Source organism: Anguilla rostrata, chromosome 5, assembly GCF_018555375.3.
Source record: "Anguilla rostrata isolate EN2019 chromosome 5, ASM1855537v3, whole genome shotgun sequence".
NCBI classification, from domain to species: Eukaryota; Metazoa; Chordata; class Actinopteri; order Anguilliformes; family Anguillidae; genus Anguilla; species Anguilla rostrata.
The window spans coordinates 13,231,873-13,252,796 of record NC_057937.1 but is presented as its reverse complement, the minus strand read 5'-3'; the positions used below and the strand labels follow the sequence as shown (position 1 = coordinate 13,252,796).

The following is a 20,924-nucleotide window of genomic DNA, read 5'->3' as shown; positions in this document are numbered from 1 at the left end:
ATTTTTGGACTGACTTTGAAGCACCAGTTGTTGATTAGTATATTCCCTCATCATACTGTTTGCGTGTGTGTTCTACACACACATTCTGTAATTAAATTCTACCATCCCAGGAATGAAGGGATGACACATGAAAATATTTTGTTCGTTTGTTTGTTTGCTTGATTGTGGCTAATAAATGGTAGCATGTATGGCTATGCCCATATGTTTTTAATTGATCGTCCTATAATCAGGAATTGTACTGTTCAGCTTACGTACGTATTCCACATGTCTGAAATATATACATGAATAAAATAACCCAAGATCCTAAAAGAACTGCATAAATACTAAAATGATGAAAAAGAACACAGGGTGAGGACAGAAACGATATTTCTTCACATCGCGAGACCCAGAAAATCAATCTGGTATAAAGCAACAATGGTTTATCTCTAGTTAAATAGGAGAAATATCGCACATGCCATTTCCAACACTGCCATCATAATAATGGTTTTCAACACAGGTGAAATCGATTCAGCAGCCTTTTCTTGTGTTTACATTTTTGTCTGCCGTCTGTAGAATCTTCTTCAGTCGTGTGTTTTCATCAGGTGTATTTATGAATATCTTAAATATTTTTAGTAAATTTATTTTTGATAATACTCAGTGTATCCTGCGTATTCTCAGTGTGAACGCAAGTTTATAGATTTCAGAAGATATTTCAGCATACGCAGATATAATCTTTAAAATAAAATTAAAAAGATTAATATTCCCTTCTCGTGCTGTATATTGCTTGTTACAGATGATCCGTGCAGTGAGTTGTTACAGGAGATCCACTGTCTAGGAGTAACGACACATTAAGTTCCCAATTATATTTCTCAATTACTTATACAGCAGTATTCAATTATTTTTCTTGTTCAGTATAATTCCATCCGTACCAACCTCCTAGTTGTGCCCAACAGTTAAAAACCTTGAACAGGGTGAACAATCGAGCTGGACCCAGATTGCATGTAAATACTTATCTCGTGTACTTCCTTAGTTCCACTAAAATCTGCAGCACTTCTGCTTTGCTCTTGGTTCACACAGGTGTTATGTTTAAACGTTATACACACAGTTATATAGATTTTAAATAGGCGATTGTTTGAATAATACATTAAATTGCATCCACAATATCCAATTTATCCGACGTTTCTTTTATAACTATCCCAAAGATTTATAGGTAGATGAGAATTTTCATGTGCAAATTGCGTTTAAATGAGACGTTTTAACGTTTACGATAAAGAGGTGAAAGCAGGAGAGCATGTTGCCCTGTGCGACATACCTCTGGATTATTTCCCTATTTTTTGTGGCGGCATTTCTTTCGATAAGAATTGTTCGATAAGCAAATTGTAGACTGAAAAAAAGAAGAAAAAAAAACTTCCCATCGAAAAACATCTGTAAGCACCTGTAGTGAAACACAATGCGCAGTTTTGAAAACAGAGGGTCGGAGGAATTTCGGCGAAATGGGCCGAGTCATGTCTGCATGGTGGCTGAGACAGAGATGAAAGGGCTGCTGCCTGACAGAGGAAATGAAGGGCAAGGGAGAGTCACCCGGAGAAATGCCTCCAGTTGACAGGATCCTAGCCAGCCGTGACGCGCGCACAACTGATAAAACACGCTGCGCTGAGCTTTGGGCTTGGTCTTCAGCACGTCGCGGGAAGACGTCATGATAACACAAAAAGAGAGGTATAGATATATTTAAGTCTGTTCCGTGTGTCCTGTACAATGTTATCGCTCATGAACGCGGTTTGTTAATTGGACATACTAAATTCAAGTGAGAATTGGATTTACAGATTCCGGTGTTGGGCGCCATCTTATTTTATTAAATAAAAATATATATTTTTCAAGGAGCTTACGCAACCATCGCCAATTTTACAACTCATCGAAAGCAGAGCTGAGTTTAAAATGTACCCGTCGGTGAAAATGTAAATGTTTTTGTTTGGTTTTTATTTTGAAGGGTGCGTTAGTTTCTCAGTTTGTCGCGCAGGTGTGTCGAGTGTCAACTGTCATATTAATAGCTTAATGTTTAAAAAATAATTATGGAATATAGCAACGCTCCATACATTCTTCTGCTGCTCAGTTTATATTCAGTGACGGGTTCAGGCTGCAATTTTAAGGATGTCCCATTTAGATTTAAGTTAATTCAATGACAATGACAATGCATTAATTGCAAGAAACATGACTGTTGCACATTGAAGTTGGAGAAGAACAGGAATTAATTATATATCTTTGTCAGCCTTAAGGGACAACATTTAAGTAACATTATAGCAACTACAAGCAAAGGTGATCAGGGTTTTTGTTGTGTTTTTGTTGTAACAAGGGCGTCACCCAACTGCAGATTCAGTTAGACATTTTTGTGATGCGTAATGTGGTAGTCCTGTTTTGGCTGGACTTCGTTATGGGTGATTTTACCAGGGCGATAACATTCTTGATGTTGCCTTGTGCGTGGGTAGATATGGTCTCCAGATATTCAGAAAAAAAAAAAAACACATCATTGTGTCTGGGACTCTGATAACATATGATGTAAAGACACATAGTCTATGGGCCAGCCAACTCAAACCCTCCCTTCCTAGGCATTGGTGTCTTGCCACAGCACACCCTCCCAGAGGTAGTATACAGCAGCACGCTCCAGATTCAAGACTGTGTGGTGTCTCATCGCCCATACAGGGAAACATGGTTTTACCAGATAGGCCACAAGTGCATCACATTTTACTGGTCATAGAAAACAGAATTTCCACCCTCTCTTGTACTTATTGTTGATGTGAACGTGAAAATCACAGTGAGTCCAACAAGCAAGACATTTCTCAACTTAGTACATTAGTACATTGACAGTGCTTTCCGGCTATCGAACATAGACTTAATCTCCCGAAAGCACACATGTTCAAGCGTGTTTAAAAATTGAACTCGCCACAGATGTACTGGAGAGGTGTTGAGAAAATGGGAAATGTGAACGTCAAACAAACTAAAAAAAGTTAACTTTTTACTTTCTTTAATGGCATTTGAACACCCCATCATTTTGTATGCAGATTTGTTTGCACACATTTTATAAAAATGGATTGTTGTACTTCGTACAGTACAAAATACACAAGCAACACGGGTTAACTCTTATATTCTCAAACTGGCATTCAATTATCAACAGTTCAGCAGTTCCATTCATTGCAATGAGGGATATAGAAAGCAAACTAAAAAAGAAAGAATAGGAGGCACTGAATTTGTCCAGTCTGTTATATTTCTCCTGTGGTAGAAAAAAAGAGCTATGCACAAAGGGGTGGTAGATCATACCACCATGTTCTCACATATCGAATGCAGAATGTGAAAAAGTTCATGTATGTGAATTTTGGACTGGCCCCCACCCCACTCCACATGTACGTCCTCTCGCCTCTGCCCACTTCGTGCCTGCCCCGTGTCTCCGGGTCAGACCAGGTGCGGATGGAACAGGGGGGTCAGACCACAGATGCGACGGAGGTGACGGAGGTGACCTTGTTGTCCTCGGCCCAGGGCTGCAGGTTCTGCAGGGCGTAGAGGGAGGAGTTGTGCAGGCAGAGGGGGTCCTGTTGGAGTGGCTGGGCCAGCGTCTTCTGGAAGGCCTCCTGCTGGAGCTGCAGCATCAGGCGGTTGGCCTGCTGCCTCTCTGCCTCCCTCTCCTCCGCAGTCTGTCTCCTAGTGGTGGGAGGATGGAAAGACGGGGGCACTGATCATTTGATTTTGTTTCACTTCTAGCTCTCACCAGACTCATTAGAAACTTGGAAGCTCATTCTTGTCAACTCAAAATATGCTCTGGTCCACACAACCAACTCAGTACCAGCGCTATAGAGTTATAGCTGGTTGGTACCACTGCTGGAAATAATCAATTGCAAAATCATGCAAAACACAGTTCATGGAGGACCGCATGAACTTAGCTTTCATTGTTCTAAATCATTTTGCTTATGCATACAGAATTTCAGTGAATTATCATTTTTAAAAGTGAGAATAATTATTCAAATTTAATAATGATTTGGAAAAGGAAGAGCAAAACCCATCATACTCTACAGACAACCCTTTATAAATAGAGTTTGACACCACTGATTATGTAGTTCAGTCAAGAATATGCATCTTTGATTATTTGAAAGTTGAGCCAGACCCAAGATGTGTCACCCTCATCCTGGGTCTGTGCCAACCCCCCTCCCCCCTCCTATCTCTGTGCAGTACGTGCAGAACTTTCTTTGGAAGTGTTCTTTGGAAGGCATGTCTGTGTTGAAAATAGTTGCATTGAACCGTGGGTATGAACCTTTCAAGGTAAGACCTTTTTTCACCTGAGGGGAAAAATGGCTTATCTTTTTTTCATTTCTCAAAGTGGCTTCTGTCTTCATGGATCAGGTCCTCTCTTGTGCATATTTCATTTGTTTAAATACCTTGAAACCAGAAAATATCCTCATTATTCTGCTGGAGACACAAGGAGGAATGCAATTGCATTAGACCACTCCTTGTGCAAGAGCTGGATAGTTCATTGATTTGTATTTGATCTTATGAGAAATGGTGCTCTTGGTTATGTAAAACAAACAGCACTAAACTCGTACTGCCATTGCCATTTTGCCATCATAAAACATTTAAAAATGTTCAATTCCTTAGTGTAAACCCAAGATATAGATATACAGTATAAGTACTGCTAAGCATATGTTTGTTAAAGCGATCGTGGCAATGCAATGATCACACTTGAGATAGTCTCCTATCTGAAAACTGCACTTCAAATGTTTATCAGAAGCACTTGACGCCTTGAAGCATATGGTAGCATTTCCATAAACATCAAGACTTGTTTCAATCCACTTCACTTTCTGTCCATGATGTTAACAATATATGGTCAGTCATCCACAGAACAAGATATGCCTACCTATAAACCACTGCTGGAGTATAAGGCTTAGTGGTGAAGTGTGTTTTATTGGACTCCAACTCTGTACTGCGAGAATACTCTTAATAAAAAATTATCTTATTAGTGAAAATTTTGCTGTGTGCTGAGTGCCAAATTATGACCGTATAAACAGGCAGAAATGACCATGCATAAGATTTAATATATAATACATAATTCAACTACTTACTGCTAACGGTACTGCATGTTGTTCATTTTTCTCTGTGCGATTGTGCATGAAAAAATAAAATTCCATCAACACCAGTTTTTCCTCCGGGCATATTGCGCACGCTAATTGATGTGCCGAATTTTGCCGACACTGCCGGGCTTAATATTGTTGATAAAGGCACTGCACCTCTCTGGCTCCTGGCTCATCCCGAGCCTGCTTTTTAACACTGCTTCATCCACTCTCCATTAGCCACACATAGCTGCAAACAGCATTAGCGTAATGCGATTTCTCGTCTGCTTATTTGATCATGCCCTTGTTACGCACACTAGCCGCACGCAGGCCCTTCCTGCTCGCTCAGCCCGTGTACGCAGCTTTCGGAGAGGGAGAAAAATCTGTAATTAAATGGCACCTAAGCCAGGCCCTGAAATATGCGTGACTCGTATCCAGCCAGTTGTGTGTTCCGTTTGCATCGAAATGCTATCCGAATTAAAATGTTTGTTCATTTGATGTAAAGCTGTAGAAAAAAAAAAAAAGTTTTGATGGGTTATATTTCGATATTGCCATAAAGGTTATGAACTCAGAAAGAATGACTATGATTTTAATTTGTCAAAATGGCTGAAGGTGAAGGGCACGTGAGGTAACACTTTCTACAGTATGTTCATTCATGCTCATGTAGACCAGCTAAATACTTGGAAGGGATGTATGCATGGCTAGTGTAGAAATGCATTTACTTCTACAATATTTTTAAATGACCTTAAATGCGAATGAGAATTGTTTTAATTACACATAAATTGAATGAATATATTTATTTATTTATTGACTTCACATACTGTAATTTAAAATGTCTCCATTAGAGCAATCTTGTTTGTTACCCCACTTGTGCAAAATGGAAGGTTTTGAAAAGCCTGCTATAATTCAATCGCACGCTCATTTATTTTAAAAGCACTGCCCGCTACACCTGGAGCTGGTGTAATTTCTCAGATGGGCAGTGGCCTCCATTAGCCAGAGCAGCGGTCAATATTGTCTTGCACAGTAAGGCCTGCACACCCTTTTTAAAGCCAGGGATTTTTTTTTTCGTTCTTTCTTTTTTGCTGGGTCAAGTAATTTTGTTTCCTTATTTATTTATTTATTTCTGTTCAAGAAAGAGCCCAGCTCAGCACAGCTATATTATTGGCTTTTAATACCAGGAGAGCTTGAGGTGAATTTCCACGGGAATAATCAAATCTCACCCGTGTTTCTGTGAGCAGTCTTTTGTAGAGTTCTCCATGCATAAATGTTTCCTGGGCCTCCCTCCTTTTGAAAGATAACAAATGTCACCAAAACAAATGATCCCTCGACACAGATACTTGGGGAGCATATTCTGGAGTAATGGACCCTGTCATAATTGTCAAACTGTCCTCATAAAATACATTTCACATAGATAACCCTAAATTAACCTATTGCATTAGATTCAAGGAGTTACAGTCATTAGCTGTAGGGGAAATGCGCTCATTTGTCGAAATGCTCTCGGAGTTATGCAACATATCTGATTCAGGGTGAATCCGTGTGCACTATGCAGTTTGCTTGTTCACATCATAAGGTTAAAAAATATTCAGCATCAGGGTGCATGTGTACTTGTGCTGGTTTATTTTATGTCTTCACACTGAACCTCTGAACATGGATGATAGTCCATATTGGTTAATATGTAATATTGTAAGTTGTTGTGAGCTATGAAAATAAGTGCACAAGTACATGGATAAGGCATCAATTTTCACTTTGTTGGGAGAGTGAATTATTGAACTACGTCATTGTGATGCCCCAGTAATCAGTGCATAACTGAAAAGTAGATTTGAATAGAAATGATTATTGATTGTGTACAGCATTAGTAGTAAAACTACCTCCATTTTGTCCTGCGGTTCTGGAACCAGGTCTTGACCTGCGCGTCCGTCATCTTCAGGGCCTTGGCCAGGGTGGCCCGCTCGGCCGACGCCAGGTACTTCTGCCGGTGGAAGCGCTTCTCCAGCTCGCAGATCTGCACCCGGCTGAAGGAGGTGCGGGGCTTTTTCCTCTTTGGGGGCGTGCGGTTCTGGTACGGGTGCCCGATCCGTCGGGTCACGGAGAACGGGGACAGCGCCGCTGCCAAGAGAGGTGAGGAGAGGCGGGGGTGAAAAACACACTTACCCACATTGCTTTGCATGATTTAAACACGGCTTCATTTTCATTTTCTTCATACCAGAGCTGAAGTGAGGTGAGTGTCCTGATTCAAAATGAAGGCAGTGCATTTCCTAGGTGGATGCTACACACTGGTTGATTTGAGTTAAGTTTCCCAGTTTACTCAGAGATCCGAGACCTTTGAGGTCATGAGATGTAAAGAGCTGCTTACAAGCAGTCTATTGAATTTCATTATTTTTTTGAACCATTTTATTCTGTTTCTTTTATGTTTCAATTCAGTAGTGCACAGAATTTCTAGGCTACACAAGTGCATTTCATCTGATTGTGTAAAATGCAACATGAAGAAATAAATATTTTTCAAATCAATAGAATGCATTTTTCTTAACATCTTACAGTACTTTTATTAACACAAATGCTGCTTGGATAATGTTCATAAAGACATTAATTAACATTAATTGGCAATCCTTTAACTGTACAGTAATGTACGGACACATCAAGCCCTCAGGCCCCACTGTCTAAACGTAACTTTTATATTTTTCATGACATCAGCCATATTAGCAATACCTTATGATACTCTTTTCTTTCTCATAAATTACATGATATAAATAATTATAACTTCCATAAATAATCTCAGTGCATATTTATGTAAGATTCCCATAATTATAATACAGCATATAGCCTCTGAGATCAGAAGAATTCCCTTTCATGCACATTATACTTCTTTGTTTTCCATTTCCTGTTTTTGATGTTAATAAATCAAAAATCAAAATATTAACAGATGATAAATGATCTCACTTAATTCTTTAATTGCTCTTTATGTAGTCTTTGGGTATATGCCATCAGAGCCTGTGAGCTTACTGTGCTCATATCCACTGCTTGGAGTTTTTCCACCTCATTGTTATAATGTTCTAGTTTCCAGGTTATTTATTTATTTTTATTTCTATTTAGTATCTCCTTTATTTTAATTTACTTAATTGCTAAGTGGATGTCAGATGATTTTAGGCATTGACCATTTAACAAGCTTTCCAATAATAACTATTGGATGATCTTTATTACTATAAAGAAAAAAACAATCCTTCTACACCACTGAAAAAGCATTTTGAACTATTTCCTTCCCAAAGAGCCTTTATTCACCCTTGCTTCCTTTTTTCACATTTTCTAAAATCCAAACTTTATGAGCTCTCTGTGTTGTGTTTATATAGTTTGAATAGCTGCTGCTTCTGCCTTCTCTTTTATAATTATATTCTGTTGTGATTGCTTAATCAGTGGCTAATTTCCTTAGTTTTAAAATACATTTAAACTGCATGTAAAAAAAAAAAAAAAAACATTTCTGATTCACAGTTCTGCTGTCATGTCCTGGTCTTTTTAGTTATATTCCTTCTTATCTTATCAATATGTGGTCAGTTACAATTAAAGTTAAAGCAGGGAGCTTTAACTTGTCAGCATGCAACACATTATGACTTTTTTATGATTTCTGGACCCTCATAGGCATACAAACAACAGTGCTCAATTACATAAGAATTATTACTATAAAACAAAAAAACCATATCAAAACATGACTCACTTCTCATAGAAGATTTGCATCTTTCCAGAGCTCCTGTTCTTATTTTCCAAATGTTTATTCTTAGTTAATGGAGGCCTAAGTCAAATAATGTCACCTCTTCTTTATGTTGTCATAGGGCACAATTTTACTATAAGTTTATTATCCAATCCCAGTTTTCTGGGACAACATAATATGACCCTTCTCATTTTTCCTCAGTAATGTAATCCAAAATAACTTTGCATTTTGAGGGTCATTTTCAGCAACACTTCCTTTAAAAAGAAAACAACTCTGTTATTAGTTTCATCCTTTCTGATCATTTTACATTTTACACCCAGCTGCACTGTATTCATCCCTGTCCCACGTATTCACTCCAATCTTCATAATAGCCATTCGTAATAACTGATAAACTGCAAGTTTGTATGCTTCCCATTAAAGGCACTGCTAATTACTGCCTAACAATACACTTTCCCCATTCTTTGCCAACGACCCACTCCCAATGACATTGAGCCCCCCTGAGACAATTCCGCACCTGTTTTTTTTTTTTTTTTCTTTGGCCTTGGCGGCTATGCTTGGAGTAGTCTGTATTTCCCTATAACTGCTCAAGTACTGCAAGCCAGCAATGAGTCTAAGTTCCCATTTCGGTGGAATCCCTCCCACGTGGACGGGTATTACCTGTTCCGAATGAACCCCGGTGTCACGTATGCCTGATCCCCTCCTTTCTAAACTGGCTTTGGAGTGAAATTGTTACATGCATGTATGAAATCTTGCTTCACTATGCTGACTTGCGAAATACTAGTCAATGGAGCCTGTGCTCTTTCTACATTTCCAAATCAACAAATATTTCCTGCCAAACCTCAACCATAGCATTGGCTTCATATTACCTCCTCCTATACAGTATGTGATGTTCATACATCCAGTAGGATCCCATGCCCAAATATTTGCTCTCATGGAGCTTGACTGGCTGGCAAAAATAACAGAAGACAAGAAGTCCTCCTGAAATATGTTTTATTCAACTGTAATCATACTACAGTCCATGCACTGCATTGGCCACATATTTTACCCCTACAGGAGTATAACTATTCATGTGGATTTTTAGGTATTTCCCAGACAGACACTACTGGGACTATCCAGCACACTGCACTGAAACAATATCCAGGTCAAAAGAAATAGAACCCGCTTTTTACCTAGTTAGCCCACTAACAACACATGTAACTGAAAATCATGCATACAAAAATATGTATAGACATATATCTTGTCAACAGGCTAGTTACAGTGCATCTTCCAGGTGAATAATGAAGTCAATTGCTTAAAAACTGGGGGGAAAGTGGAAAGATCCCTTTGTGCCATGGAAAGCACTTTGAGAGAAAATCCTGCTTATTATGAGGATTGGAGACCTAAACTAACATAAACCAAAATTAATTTATGGTGAATGAAAATATATGCAGAGGGAAAGAGGCAGTTCAGCGCTACCTTCCACTCCAGCAGAGCAGGAACCTGACAGCTGTCAGAAACCACCAAAAGTTGGACACGTAGTGATTTTAACCTCAGATGACATGAAACCCATGTAAGTTATTATAAAAGAATAGCAATTCGTTATGATCCTTATTTCATAGAAATAAATACAAAAGGGTTATGATAACCAACATTACTAGAGTAATAACTATAGGAATGTTATTTTTACTGAAAAAGTCTGAACATCTTCAAACTAATAATAAATCATCTGTTTCTTTGATGAGTATTGAATCCTGCATGTCTGCACACTGTGTTTCCAAGGTGTTAAGGCTGCTCAAGGAAATGACAAGGACAAGGGTTTAAGTCCTCTGCAATAGAACGTTATGATCTGCAATCAGAATGCTTCCAGGCTTAAAAAAATCAAACGCCAACAGAAATTTGTTGAAAGAATTTGTTCAATAATAATAATAATAATAATAATAATAATAATAATAATAATATTTCCTTGCCTCAACCACCACCAATATGTAGCATCCACCTGGGTGATACACAGCAGCCATTTTGAGTCAGGACATCGGTTTAATGTCTTATCAAAAAGACAGTCTCTGCTACACCACTGTGTCCCCATCACTGCACTTGGGCATTGGGGTTAATTTGACCAGAGGGAAGATCACCCCTTACTGGTCACACCACTTCCAGCCACAACTTAGTACCAACCAAGCCCACATTCGCTTAGTTTCAGCTATGTGTCAGGGGCAGGAGCAGGGTGGTATGGCTGCTGACTTTACAATAAACTGGGAACAGTTCATGTATGTTCCACCATTATTCACTTTGTATTGAGCTGCAAACATTACATAATATCAACACCATAGACACCAATCTATTCTTCCAACCTTATTGTAATTATTGTAATAAAACAATTGTGCTCCTTTGTTTGCAAATGTGTACAGTACACATTGTTAAGTATACTATTGAGTGCAGACAAGATAACATTTTGTCAAGAAATCCTCCATCTTAGAGGATTTCTCAAAGTATACATTTTGCAATGCTCCAAATTTCACGTCAAACAGCTCAACTGCAAAAAAAATGGACTCTCCATCACAACAACAAAGTGAAACCAATATATAAGTTATCTGTAACAATATAATTGATTTTCTCCTTTTCAGAATAACAATGAACACTTTAGTGTAATGACTTATTTCCTTAGTAAAAAGGCATGAGCATAGCACTGTTAATTCAGCACATTAGTTTAATGTGTAATGTCTTAATATAAAAGAACGTTCACTAAGTCAGAGAATGTTCTCACAGGTTAATGTTTCCACAACTGAGTGCTGATAAATAACACCACTTGAATAAAAGACACGTTCTGTAATAACGTTGATTGAAAACCATGTGTATTTAAATTTAAAGTCAAACCAATGACCCTAAGCTCCAGAATCTCTATCCTTTAAAATGCCTTGTATGGCATTTCATACAAATAATGTCAGTGTGAGCTGAATATACATAACAGGCTTTGCTGAAGAAAGTTAGTTACATCTGCCATGATAGTGATGTATGAAAAGTTGTTTTTATTCATAGCTTTCGGCTATATATGTTCAATATTGAGGCCTGATTTAGTGAACAGCCTGTTGGCATCACCATTCTTTTATTTGTATGTTCAATCTTTAAAATGGTGTCATTTTTTAATTGATGATTATTTTATCTGGTTGAACGTAAGTACATTAGACAAAAACTGTGACTTGTTTAGGTCTCCAGAGCAAATAATAAGGCATCATTTTTTTTTTTTTTTACTGCTATGTAATTTCTCTAACGCATCATCCAATCAGAAGTGACATAAAGAGCAATGACCTCATTAGCACTGGCACCATCGGCTTCATCACTAAGAAGTATAGCCCAGCGTGATCCCTTCTGTTTCACTGAGAATTCACATCATTCTGAGCCCAAAAGATATTTTATTAGCTATGTGCACTTAGAGAAGTGCGTACTTAGAAGAAATGCACACTAAGAGATTAATCTCTAATTAGAAAGTCATTATCTTCCACCTAAAGGCACATTAACACTACGGATTCATGTCGGACAGGAAATAAATCTGCTTGCTTTGTATCACTCAGGGGTTTTGCCGAGAGAATACAAAATGGCCCGTGTGAGTAATGCAATTTGGCATCAGCATATCAAAAAGAAAATGCCACCTTGGAGAAATCGCAGCCTATAAGAAAATCATTTATACTTAATAACACCTCCCTATGACCGAGCTTCTCCGCCCCACTGTGGATATTACCTGCGTTTCAATCAAATAAATATATCTGTAAAAGATTCAAAGGGGATATTTAATAATGCAGGCTACATCTACTGCTATTTATTACACAATCAGGTGAAATATGGTACAATAGAACAAACACACATCTTGGCCTTTGGCCTGTAAAAACTGAGGGGCCTGAACTCTGACAAGGGTACTTCTGATAACTTATTTATGAGCTTGGTAGCTGCATAAGACATGGCATGAACAACATATACACTTATTTACAAATCTTAAATGCAATTAAACAGAAACAGGCCCTAAATTGTCAAATCAAAAGCAAAGTTGCAGTTTCTTGTAACACAATGTCAACAGCACCTTAGCTGTGGTCCTTCTATATGAATGTTCCAAATAACTTGAAATACTGAAGGTTACCACACACACATGAAGCAATAATAATAATAATAATAATAATAATAACAATAATAATAATAATGGTTATTGTTATTGTTGTTATTATTATTACTATTATTATTATGATCATTATTATTATTATTATTAATAATAATAATAATAATAATAATAATAATCTTTTTTGTTGTTGATAAACGTTTTTCTTTTGCTTCCCTCTTTATCATTAAATGTAAGCCACAGTCAAGTACGCATAGTATGCCTGCCTGTGCTCTCTCTGAGCACATCAGAAACAGAACAGAAACTGGCCTTCTCGGTGAAGGGGGCGTGTGGTTACACATAAAAGGAGTGAGTGTGAACATGAATGACATATCTGACCAGACATTCCCAGACAATAGTAGACGGAAGCCACGTCTGTACGAGCTTAATCTTGATTCAAGTCAACATAAAATGTACGTATCCCCTATCACAAATAATTTGCATAGAATTGTCAGAATTACATAGAAGTGGGCTACCTTTTAAAATGTAGTCAATGTGTGTTTAATTTTGTGTTGTACTAGTTCATGAAATATATACAGATATAATTCTATCATTAGAATAAGCATCGATTGCGTTTTTTACGTGAAGGCATTGTTTTATGTTGGTGAATCACGCAACACAGGATTGGCTGCTTTAAATTGCATTGCGTAGTAAATGTTCAAGTTGCTGGTAATTTAAATCAGCGTTCAGTCTCTTTATTTTGTATGTAACATGTAAGGTACTCCAATAGCCTGCGGTACAAGTCTGGTTCTCGTATTTACAAATAAAATAAAGATATTAAAAATGAGTTGAAATAAAGTCTCATCAACATTTTTTGTGAATTAATTTATATTTCAGATGCTTTCTAGGTTCATGTTAACAAGTGTTACATTGTATTGCGGTTAGCTTACGCATTTTTTCATGTCAATATTCAATAGAAAATGCTCTTCCTAAAATGTGGCGGCATCACTCCGGCCAGTGAGTATCAAAAATATTTTTTTAAAAGAAATTTAGCAAAAGTTTAAATGAGAGGGCCTAGGTGACTAAGAGTATTTACACCAATCCTTTTACCGTTGATATAACAATCCATAAATTTAATAATTAATGAGAAGTCTTTGTGAATATTTAATGTGTATAGAAATCCATATTGCTCTTCATTTTCAGCTCTGTAAATATATGACGTCAGTGTAGGTTATCTGCTAATAGCATTGGTATAGGTCTGCCTAGTTCCTAGTTAGCGCGTTGAAATACAAATGTAAGTGTGCAAAGCAAATGTTGATTCTTTTTATTAACACCACGTGCAGTTAATTTCATTTGAGTCAAAGTTTGCGTCAGTAGCAGAAACTACTGTTGAAATCTAAAGCATTTTAAGAGGACATTAGCAAAAGAGACATACACCTCTGGCAGTGGACCCTGTTCCGTTTCCACAGCGCACAGCTGAGCAAAAACTAAAAAATTAATAAAAAGAAGCCACAACCAAAATATTTTAGTAGCATTATGCTTAGGCTATAACAGCTTTGCCAGAAAGCCTACTATTGTCGAAAGTCGAATTGGGGTAGCATGAAGGTATAGTATGCCTCCTCTGTGTACACTCATTACATGCATGCGTAATTACATAGCTTTAAAAATAAAAAATAAAAAAATAAAAAATTTGTTTTACTGTTTTAAATTAGCAATAGGCATTAGGCAATAATAAAAAGAATGCATTGCGAAGTAAATAAGTAAATCACATGAATCAATCAAATACATAGCTTAAAAATAAACCTCTATTCTCGTGGGGATATGTACAATTTAACTTTAATTGCAGTCTTTTTCACTTGGATGGTTGGTGGTTATATATCGTGGGTTAGGCAGTTTCATTCACGTACACATGACTATCAATGTGACAGTCAAACCCTCTCAGGTGATTTGTTTAGAAACATACAATCAATGCAGTGTAGGCCTACCGTTAATGCAGTTCTAATCATAACAAAATGCCAATCAGTTCACCTTTGTCAAAAGCTAGACCATATTATTACGTAAAATTGGTTCGTATGGCAAATTATTAGCGTGATCCCTTTCGATATAGGGAGACCTGACAGGTTAAACCGAGGTTTGCTGATGCTTTAAATAGGCAGTATATCAGACGCAATTTCAATAACATTGTTGAATGAACACAGCAGTCTTTGTCTGTTTGTGCTGATAGCGATTCCTTGGGCCCAGATTATATCAAAACCATTGCTCTTCGGTGGCTTCAATAGCGCTTCGTTTTGCATTTATGTGTTTCGGGTTGTAGGCCTTCTTGGCTGTATGGGTTTTTATGTTGACTAGAACGATGAACCACCTTTAGGACCCTCATCCCGTCTCCATAGCCTTTGCTTAATGCATAACCATTCAACAAGTCGGTTTGAAGTTGGCCATATACGTTTTCAAAATAGCTTATTAGTGTTTGAAGGACATATTGCAGCTTAATAAAATCTCTTACGTAAATACGCACCTTTGAACTCAGACCATAAAGGCGTAGATTAATTGCAAACAGATCGATAAAAGCCTTGTTATAATGTATGCTATAATATATATATATATATATATATACTATATATATATATATATATATATATATATATATATATATATATATATATATATATATATAATTAGCTTCTGTAGTAGTCAGACATGTGACATGTGGTTGATTGGTGAATAACGGTGAAAACTGGTGGGAGGCAATGTGACCATTTACATATAATTTCTTAATTAATATCCTCCACAGCTAAGGGGAGACAACACAATTGGAATGGGCTATGATCTTAATAATTAAAACAGACCGGATGAGTAATAATCGATGACTTCCCTCCACTTACCGTGGGATGTGCCCTGCTACATGGGTGGATAATAAAACTCAACGATTATCTTATACAACATATTATATATATTCATTACTTTTATATTTTAATTAAAATAGTCATATCCGAAGCGGAAGTATGACTCCTGGTTCACCGTGTAGGTTAATTCCGTATCTAGCCCCGTCACAGCAGTCATGAACCTTAAAAAATATCTGAATAATTATCAGTTAATACAGAAGGAACCCTCTGCCACGTGTTACTTTTAATCACACAGTATATTATGTAGATCGTTGGGGGCTAATTACTGCTCAGTGTGTGTTACATTATGTCTACGCAATGACATAAGACTTATGTGTTGGCACAAAATACCCTATATCATTCGTTCATGATATGTGTTGCAGGTGACTTGTTTTTAGATCGCATGATATTGTAAACTGAATTTTTTCTCCTGGCTCCCTTACATTGGCAGTTTTGTCCAGCTGCACACACAAACAGATTTATGTTTTATGACTTTTATTGCAGCAAGCAAATATGATGAGGTGAGGGATATATTATACACTATATATATACACACTATATTAATCTTTTAATTTATGCATACATTGTGTATGAAAAACATAAATAGCTTGCAATTTAATAAAGCGTAGGCATTTTTTGCTTAAAACTGAATCTAAAGTGAGTTATCAAGACTGTTTCTTAATCATAAATCAAGTAAAGTAGAATATTTACTGATAAATATGAATTGGCAGATTCAATTTGCATGTGTGTGTGTGTGTGTGTGTGTGTGTGTGTGTGTGCGTGCGCGTAAACTGAGTATATAATATATTGAGATTATAGTACAATAGGTCTATATTCATTACCTATTTCTTTTGATTCAGTATATAGGCTTTTTATAGAAATGTTTCAAAACGAAAACTACCGTATTTGTATGGTTCAAAAAATAAAACCATATATATATATATATACATATACAATAATGTATAACCCCATATACCCAACTAACGATTCTCTTAATTAATATATTTAGGCTATGAAATGTGTTCTTCAACATTCTAAGCCAGAATTTCCCGCCTTTAGTAACATAGCTATTATGGGGTAATTTAATGATTTTATTTACTTTTTATTTTATTATTATTATTATTATTATTATTATTATTATTATTATTTATTTATTTTTACATTATAGGTTTAAATGGACCGGTATGGCGGTTGACAAAGGGGAAAATTGCTGATATTTATTTATTTAGTTATATAATTTATTTAGTTAGCTATTTCTTTATTTATTCGTAAGTTTGATTGTTTGCTTGTTAATACAGTAGGTTATTTTTCATATAGCAAATTTCGAAATTCCCAAGAGACTTTTCACTGTTTATCAAGAAAAGATGCTTCCGCCGCTGTCCGTCGTTGTGACACCGCCAAAAATGTATGAGAAGTTTGGCAGTGCATATACATCACCGTTATAATGTGTAAAGTAGTCTTGGCGGTTATTTTCAGTTGCTAACTGAAACAACGAACTTGCTGGGGTCGTCTTACCTGTTAGTCTGTCTTTAGCAAATCTCCTACTGTTCTCCATCCAAGGAAAGGTGAAGTTACCCACGTTTCCCATGCCAGACATTGTTGGCACCGTTGGCATGCCGGTTGACATGGCGGCTGGATGAGTAGGGACGTGCGGGTGGGCAGACGGTGGCATGGGTCTGTGTGCTGGAACCCGAATCACCCCTCCTGCATTCCCAGAGTTCACATTGACGTTCATGTTCATGCTTACGTTCATGTTCATGTTCACATTGTACGAGCCCGGGAGTCCCGCCGCCATAGAGCAGGCCGGGTTGTAGACGCTGTTGTACCCATTGGCATAAACGTTGGAGGCTAGTTGGTAATCCGCTTCGGTGGTCCGGCTCGGGAGCATGCAGCTGCTGGTTTGGTCTGCGCTGTTCAATATCTGATCAATTCCGAAACTAATAGGCTCGTGCTGCTGGTGTGTTTGATTCACCTCTTCAATGCCAGTGTGCTCCATAGTTGTGTTCATATTTGCGCGTCGAAGAACTTATTTGTGCCACATAAATGTCATAAAAGATAAACGTATACATGTAGGATATCCTAAGCAATAAATCCAGGGCTACAAATATGCGAATGCATACGTTTTCTCTTGTGTAGGTAGCAAATCATCTGAAGTCTCACTGTGCAGTGAGTAACTATAGGACGTCCAGAAATAGTGCAAAATATTAGGAGCAACTCACCGTAGATAATCCATTGCAATAATGCGAAATTCGCTGTCACGGAGCAGTAAGCACTTCACTGGCTTCGGTGTAATGATAGAACAAAACATAATGAAACTTCTCAAAATATAATACACGGTAAGCACGATGTTTCTGAGAAGAAGAAAAACATTAAAAATAAAAATAAAGAAGCGTAAGATGCCAAGTTGACAGGGAAATAGGTAGTCTATCTAAAAGACTATGTCGACACTGAAGGTTTGCAACAATTACTCAAGCGAAAGAACGGGGTGCTTTCCGTGTAACGCCATCATACCATTGAAGATAAATAAACGGATTCACCCTGCCATGAATATTAATTGAGAAATCGGCTATTATTCTACTTAATGCTTCTCGAAGAGATGTTGAGCAGGTGAGGCGCTCTTTCTGCCAAAACCCCGGGGTTCACTCCTCCATTGGTTATTGGATTTCCAGATAGGCAGGGTTACGGAGCCCTCACCCATTCCTTAAAGGGACAGATTCCATTTTTGTAGGCCGTATTCAACGAGCATCAGTTCCAGTGATGTTTATCAATGTTATTCTGTGGTATATGCTCTTGGCAAAGCCTACAAAAGACATGATCAACAATAATAACGCCGATATTACCAATCAGAACGGTGCTGATTAAGTACCAAGTAGTTGTAGTAGTAGGTGCAGCAGCAGCTTCATCAGCAGTAGTAATAGTAGTAGTAGTAGTACTAGTAGTATAGCAGCAGCAGCAGCAGAAGTTGCACAAGAGTTGGATACGAGCGTCTGCCAGGTGATTGTAATGTAATGTCATGTAGCAATAGCTGCAGTAGTAGTAGTAGTAGTAGTAGTAGTAGTAGTAGTACTTTTGATGTTGTTGTTGTTGTAGCAGAGGTGGTGGTGGTTGTAGTGATAGCAGTAGCAGTAGTAGACTAGTAGTAGTATTTTCCCGGTAACAGTAACAGTATAGCTGTAGCCTAGTATTTTGTCGTGGTGAGATATGCTAGAGCAAGGTAGTTTCGTCGAAAGTACAAAAGTCATTCGCTTGCTTGGTGATTTTTTTATTGTATTTTATTTTTTGTAAGTGATTTAAAGGGTGTTTACGACGCAAGTTTAAAAACACCACGTTTTTGAAGATTAAATCATTTGTCATTTGTTGAAATCGCACACGCGCGAGCGCGCGCGCACTCACCCACACAAACGCACGCCCACACCCACAGACATAGATAGTATAGCTATATACGTAATTTATTTAGTCTTGCTTTGTCGATTGTTTTGTTATTTAAAAATATATATTTGTTATTACTTTTAGAGATTTAAATTTAAATCTCTAAAATTTAAAGTAACCTTGGATAAAGCCTACCTCTTGAAACAGTTATTGTGAGGTGCATCTTTCAGATGGATATGACCACTTATTGAAATTAGCAGGACCGTTCACTGAATTTATGCACTTGTTGCTATAAATAAGAATTTATTTTATAAACCCGACTGAAAATTAAATTCACAGTGGTTCACGCAAATGTAGCCTATCTCCAAATTAATACTTCAGTTTCAAGTTAACTTGTTTGTAATAAATTGCCTTGCCGTTACATAATTCGTTTATTTAGTCACTAAAATGATTAGTGCTTTTATCATATTCCCTGTTTGATTTTCAGACTGGCCTATTCTTTTAGAAAATGTCGATGCGTTAAACAAGAAAAAGGCATTAAGCAGCCTATGTAAGAAACCTCCGATCAACAGTAGCCTATTACTTGGCATAAAAATCTAACTCCGACATTAAGCTTTAACTTCAGGGCTTTTGCTACTCTGATCAAATACAGAGCATTTGTTTGTGGACGGGTTAAAGCGTAAAAGTGTTTTACTTAAATTCAACATCTCAGAGGACACGCCTCTTCGTATGAAGATGGGTTGCGATGGATACGATGGAAGATGTAAACAAATGACGGCTGAATCAATTATGTTACGTACCAGCTTACATCACGCATACTACCTGGTAGGACTGAATGCATAAATGTATGTGAATTAGTAGCCCTATCACAATGAATTACGCCGGGCAATTATTCGCCGCCCGTCAATCTGACTGGGGCTTTTCAGGGCATATCAAATAGTCGACAAGAACTTGCGCACATTCAAGCCGATCGCCTTCATGAAAAATGAATAACTGCAAGTATGGGTATTGTTGAGAAAGCACTAAATTTAATGATTTAGTTAAAATCAGAAACAATAATCATTTCATGACAAGGATCGCTTTTTCCAATTAGCACAAATGCCTTAGCTCTCCGCTACCATTTTATTACATTTAGCGGGTTACCATTTCATATTTGATCTTTTAGCAATTTCCGTTTCATATCCACTGATTATTCTCCACAACTGTTTCTTATTTGGCGTCAGCATAGTTAGGCTACTGCAATGATAATGTTTGGTTCTAATTTTATTTAAGGAAACGGACCCATTTAAAGACATATCTAGATTAACTGTTCAGATCAGGGCGGCGGCCTGTTATTTTGCTTTGTGAAATTAGATTTCAAAAGAGCAAAGCTATCTTTCACGGTACTCTGTGGTGTTCCAGTTTAAACCCGTTATTTCTCTTCAACATTTACAAATAGGCTTACTGAACTGATTAAGCAATGAGGCGAAATATTACATCCTAATTACTTTACATTTCGATTATTCCAAACACTAAGAAGCAGTGTTGTAATCGCACCTGGCAAATTGAGCTTACCTAACCAGTGTTTCATTTAATTATAGGTATTTAACCGTCCTGGTGACAATTAAACAAGTCAGGCTAATATTAAGTCAAAGAACAATTTTAATTCAGTCTTTTCAATGAGGGTTCTCTCAGGCGGATTCAATGGCTTGGCCTTGCCTAATACACAAAATAGTGTTGCTTATATGTGTAAAATAAAAGGTCCAAATATACTTTAACATACATGTAAATAAATATTCAATTACGTAAGGTATGCCTGTTAGAATGTGTGAAAAACACAATATTAACAAGATCAAAAATCA

At 37.2% G+C, this 20,924-nt stretch overlaps 1 protein-coding gene across 2 annotated transcripts; it reads right to left on the bottom strand.

Moving 5' to 3' along the window:
- Window positions 1-2,777: 2,777 nt before the first annotated feature.
- Window positions 2,778-18,320, bottom strand: LOC135254759 (T-cell leukemia homeobox protein 3-like). 2 transcript variants are annotated; one of them, XM_064335216.1, is made up of 4 exons: window positions 17,230-18,320; window positions 6,938-7,175; window positions 6,290-6,353; window positions 2,778-3,669 (listed from the first exon to the last, which is right to left on the bottom strand). In XM_064335216.1, exons 1-4 carry the CDS (start codon window positions 17,720-17,722, stop codon window positions 3,424-3,426), a joined length of 1,041 nt encoding a protein of 346 aa, XP_064191286.1. In that variant the 5' UTR covers window positions 17,723-18,320; the 3' UTR covers window positions 2,778-3,423. The 2 variants fall into 2 exon arrangements, with proteins under 2 accessions (XP_064191286.1, XP_064191287.1); XM_064335217.1 differs by lacking the exon at window positions 6,290-6,353 and having other exon boundaries at window positions 2,779-3,669.
- Window positions 18,321-20,924: the final 2,604 nt, after the last annotated feature.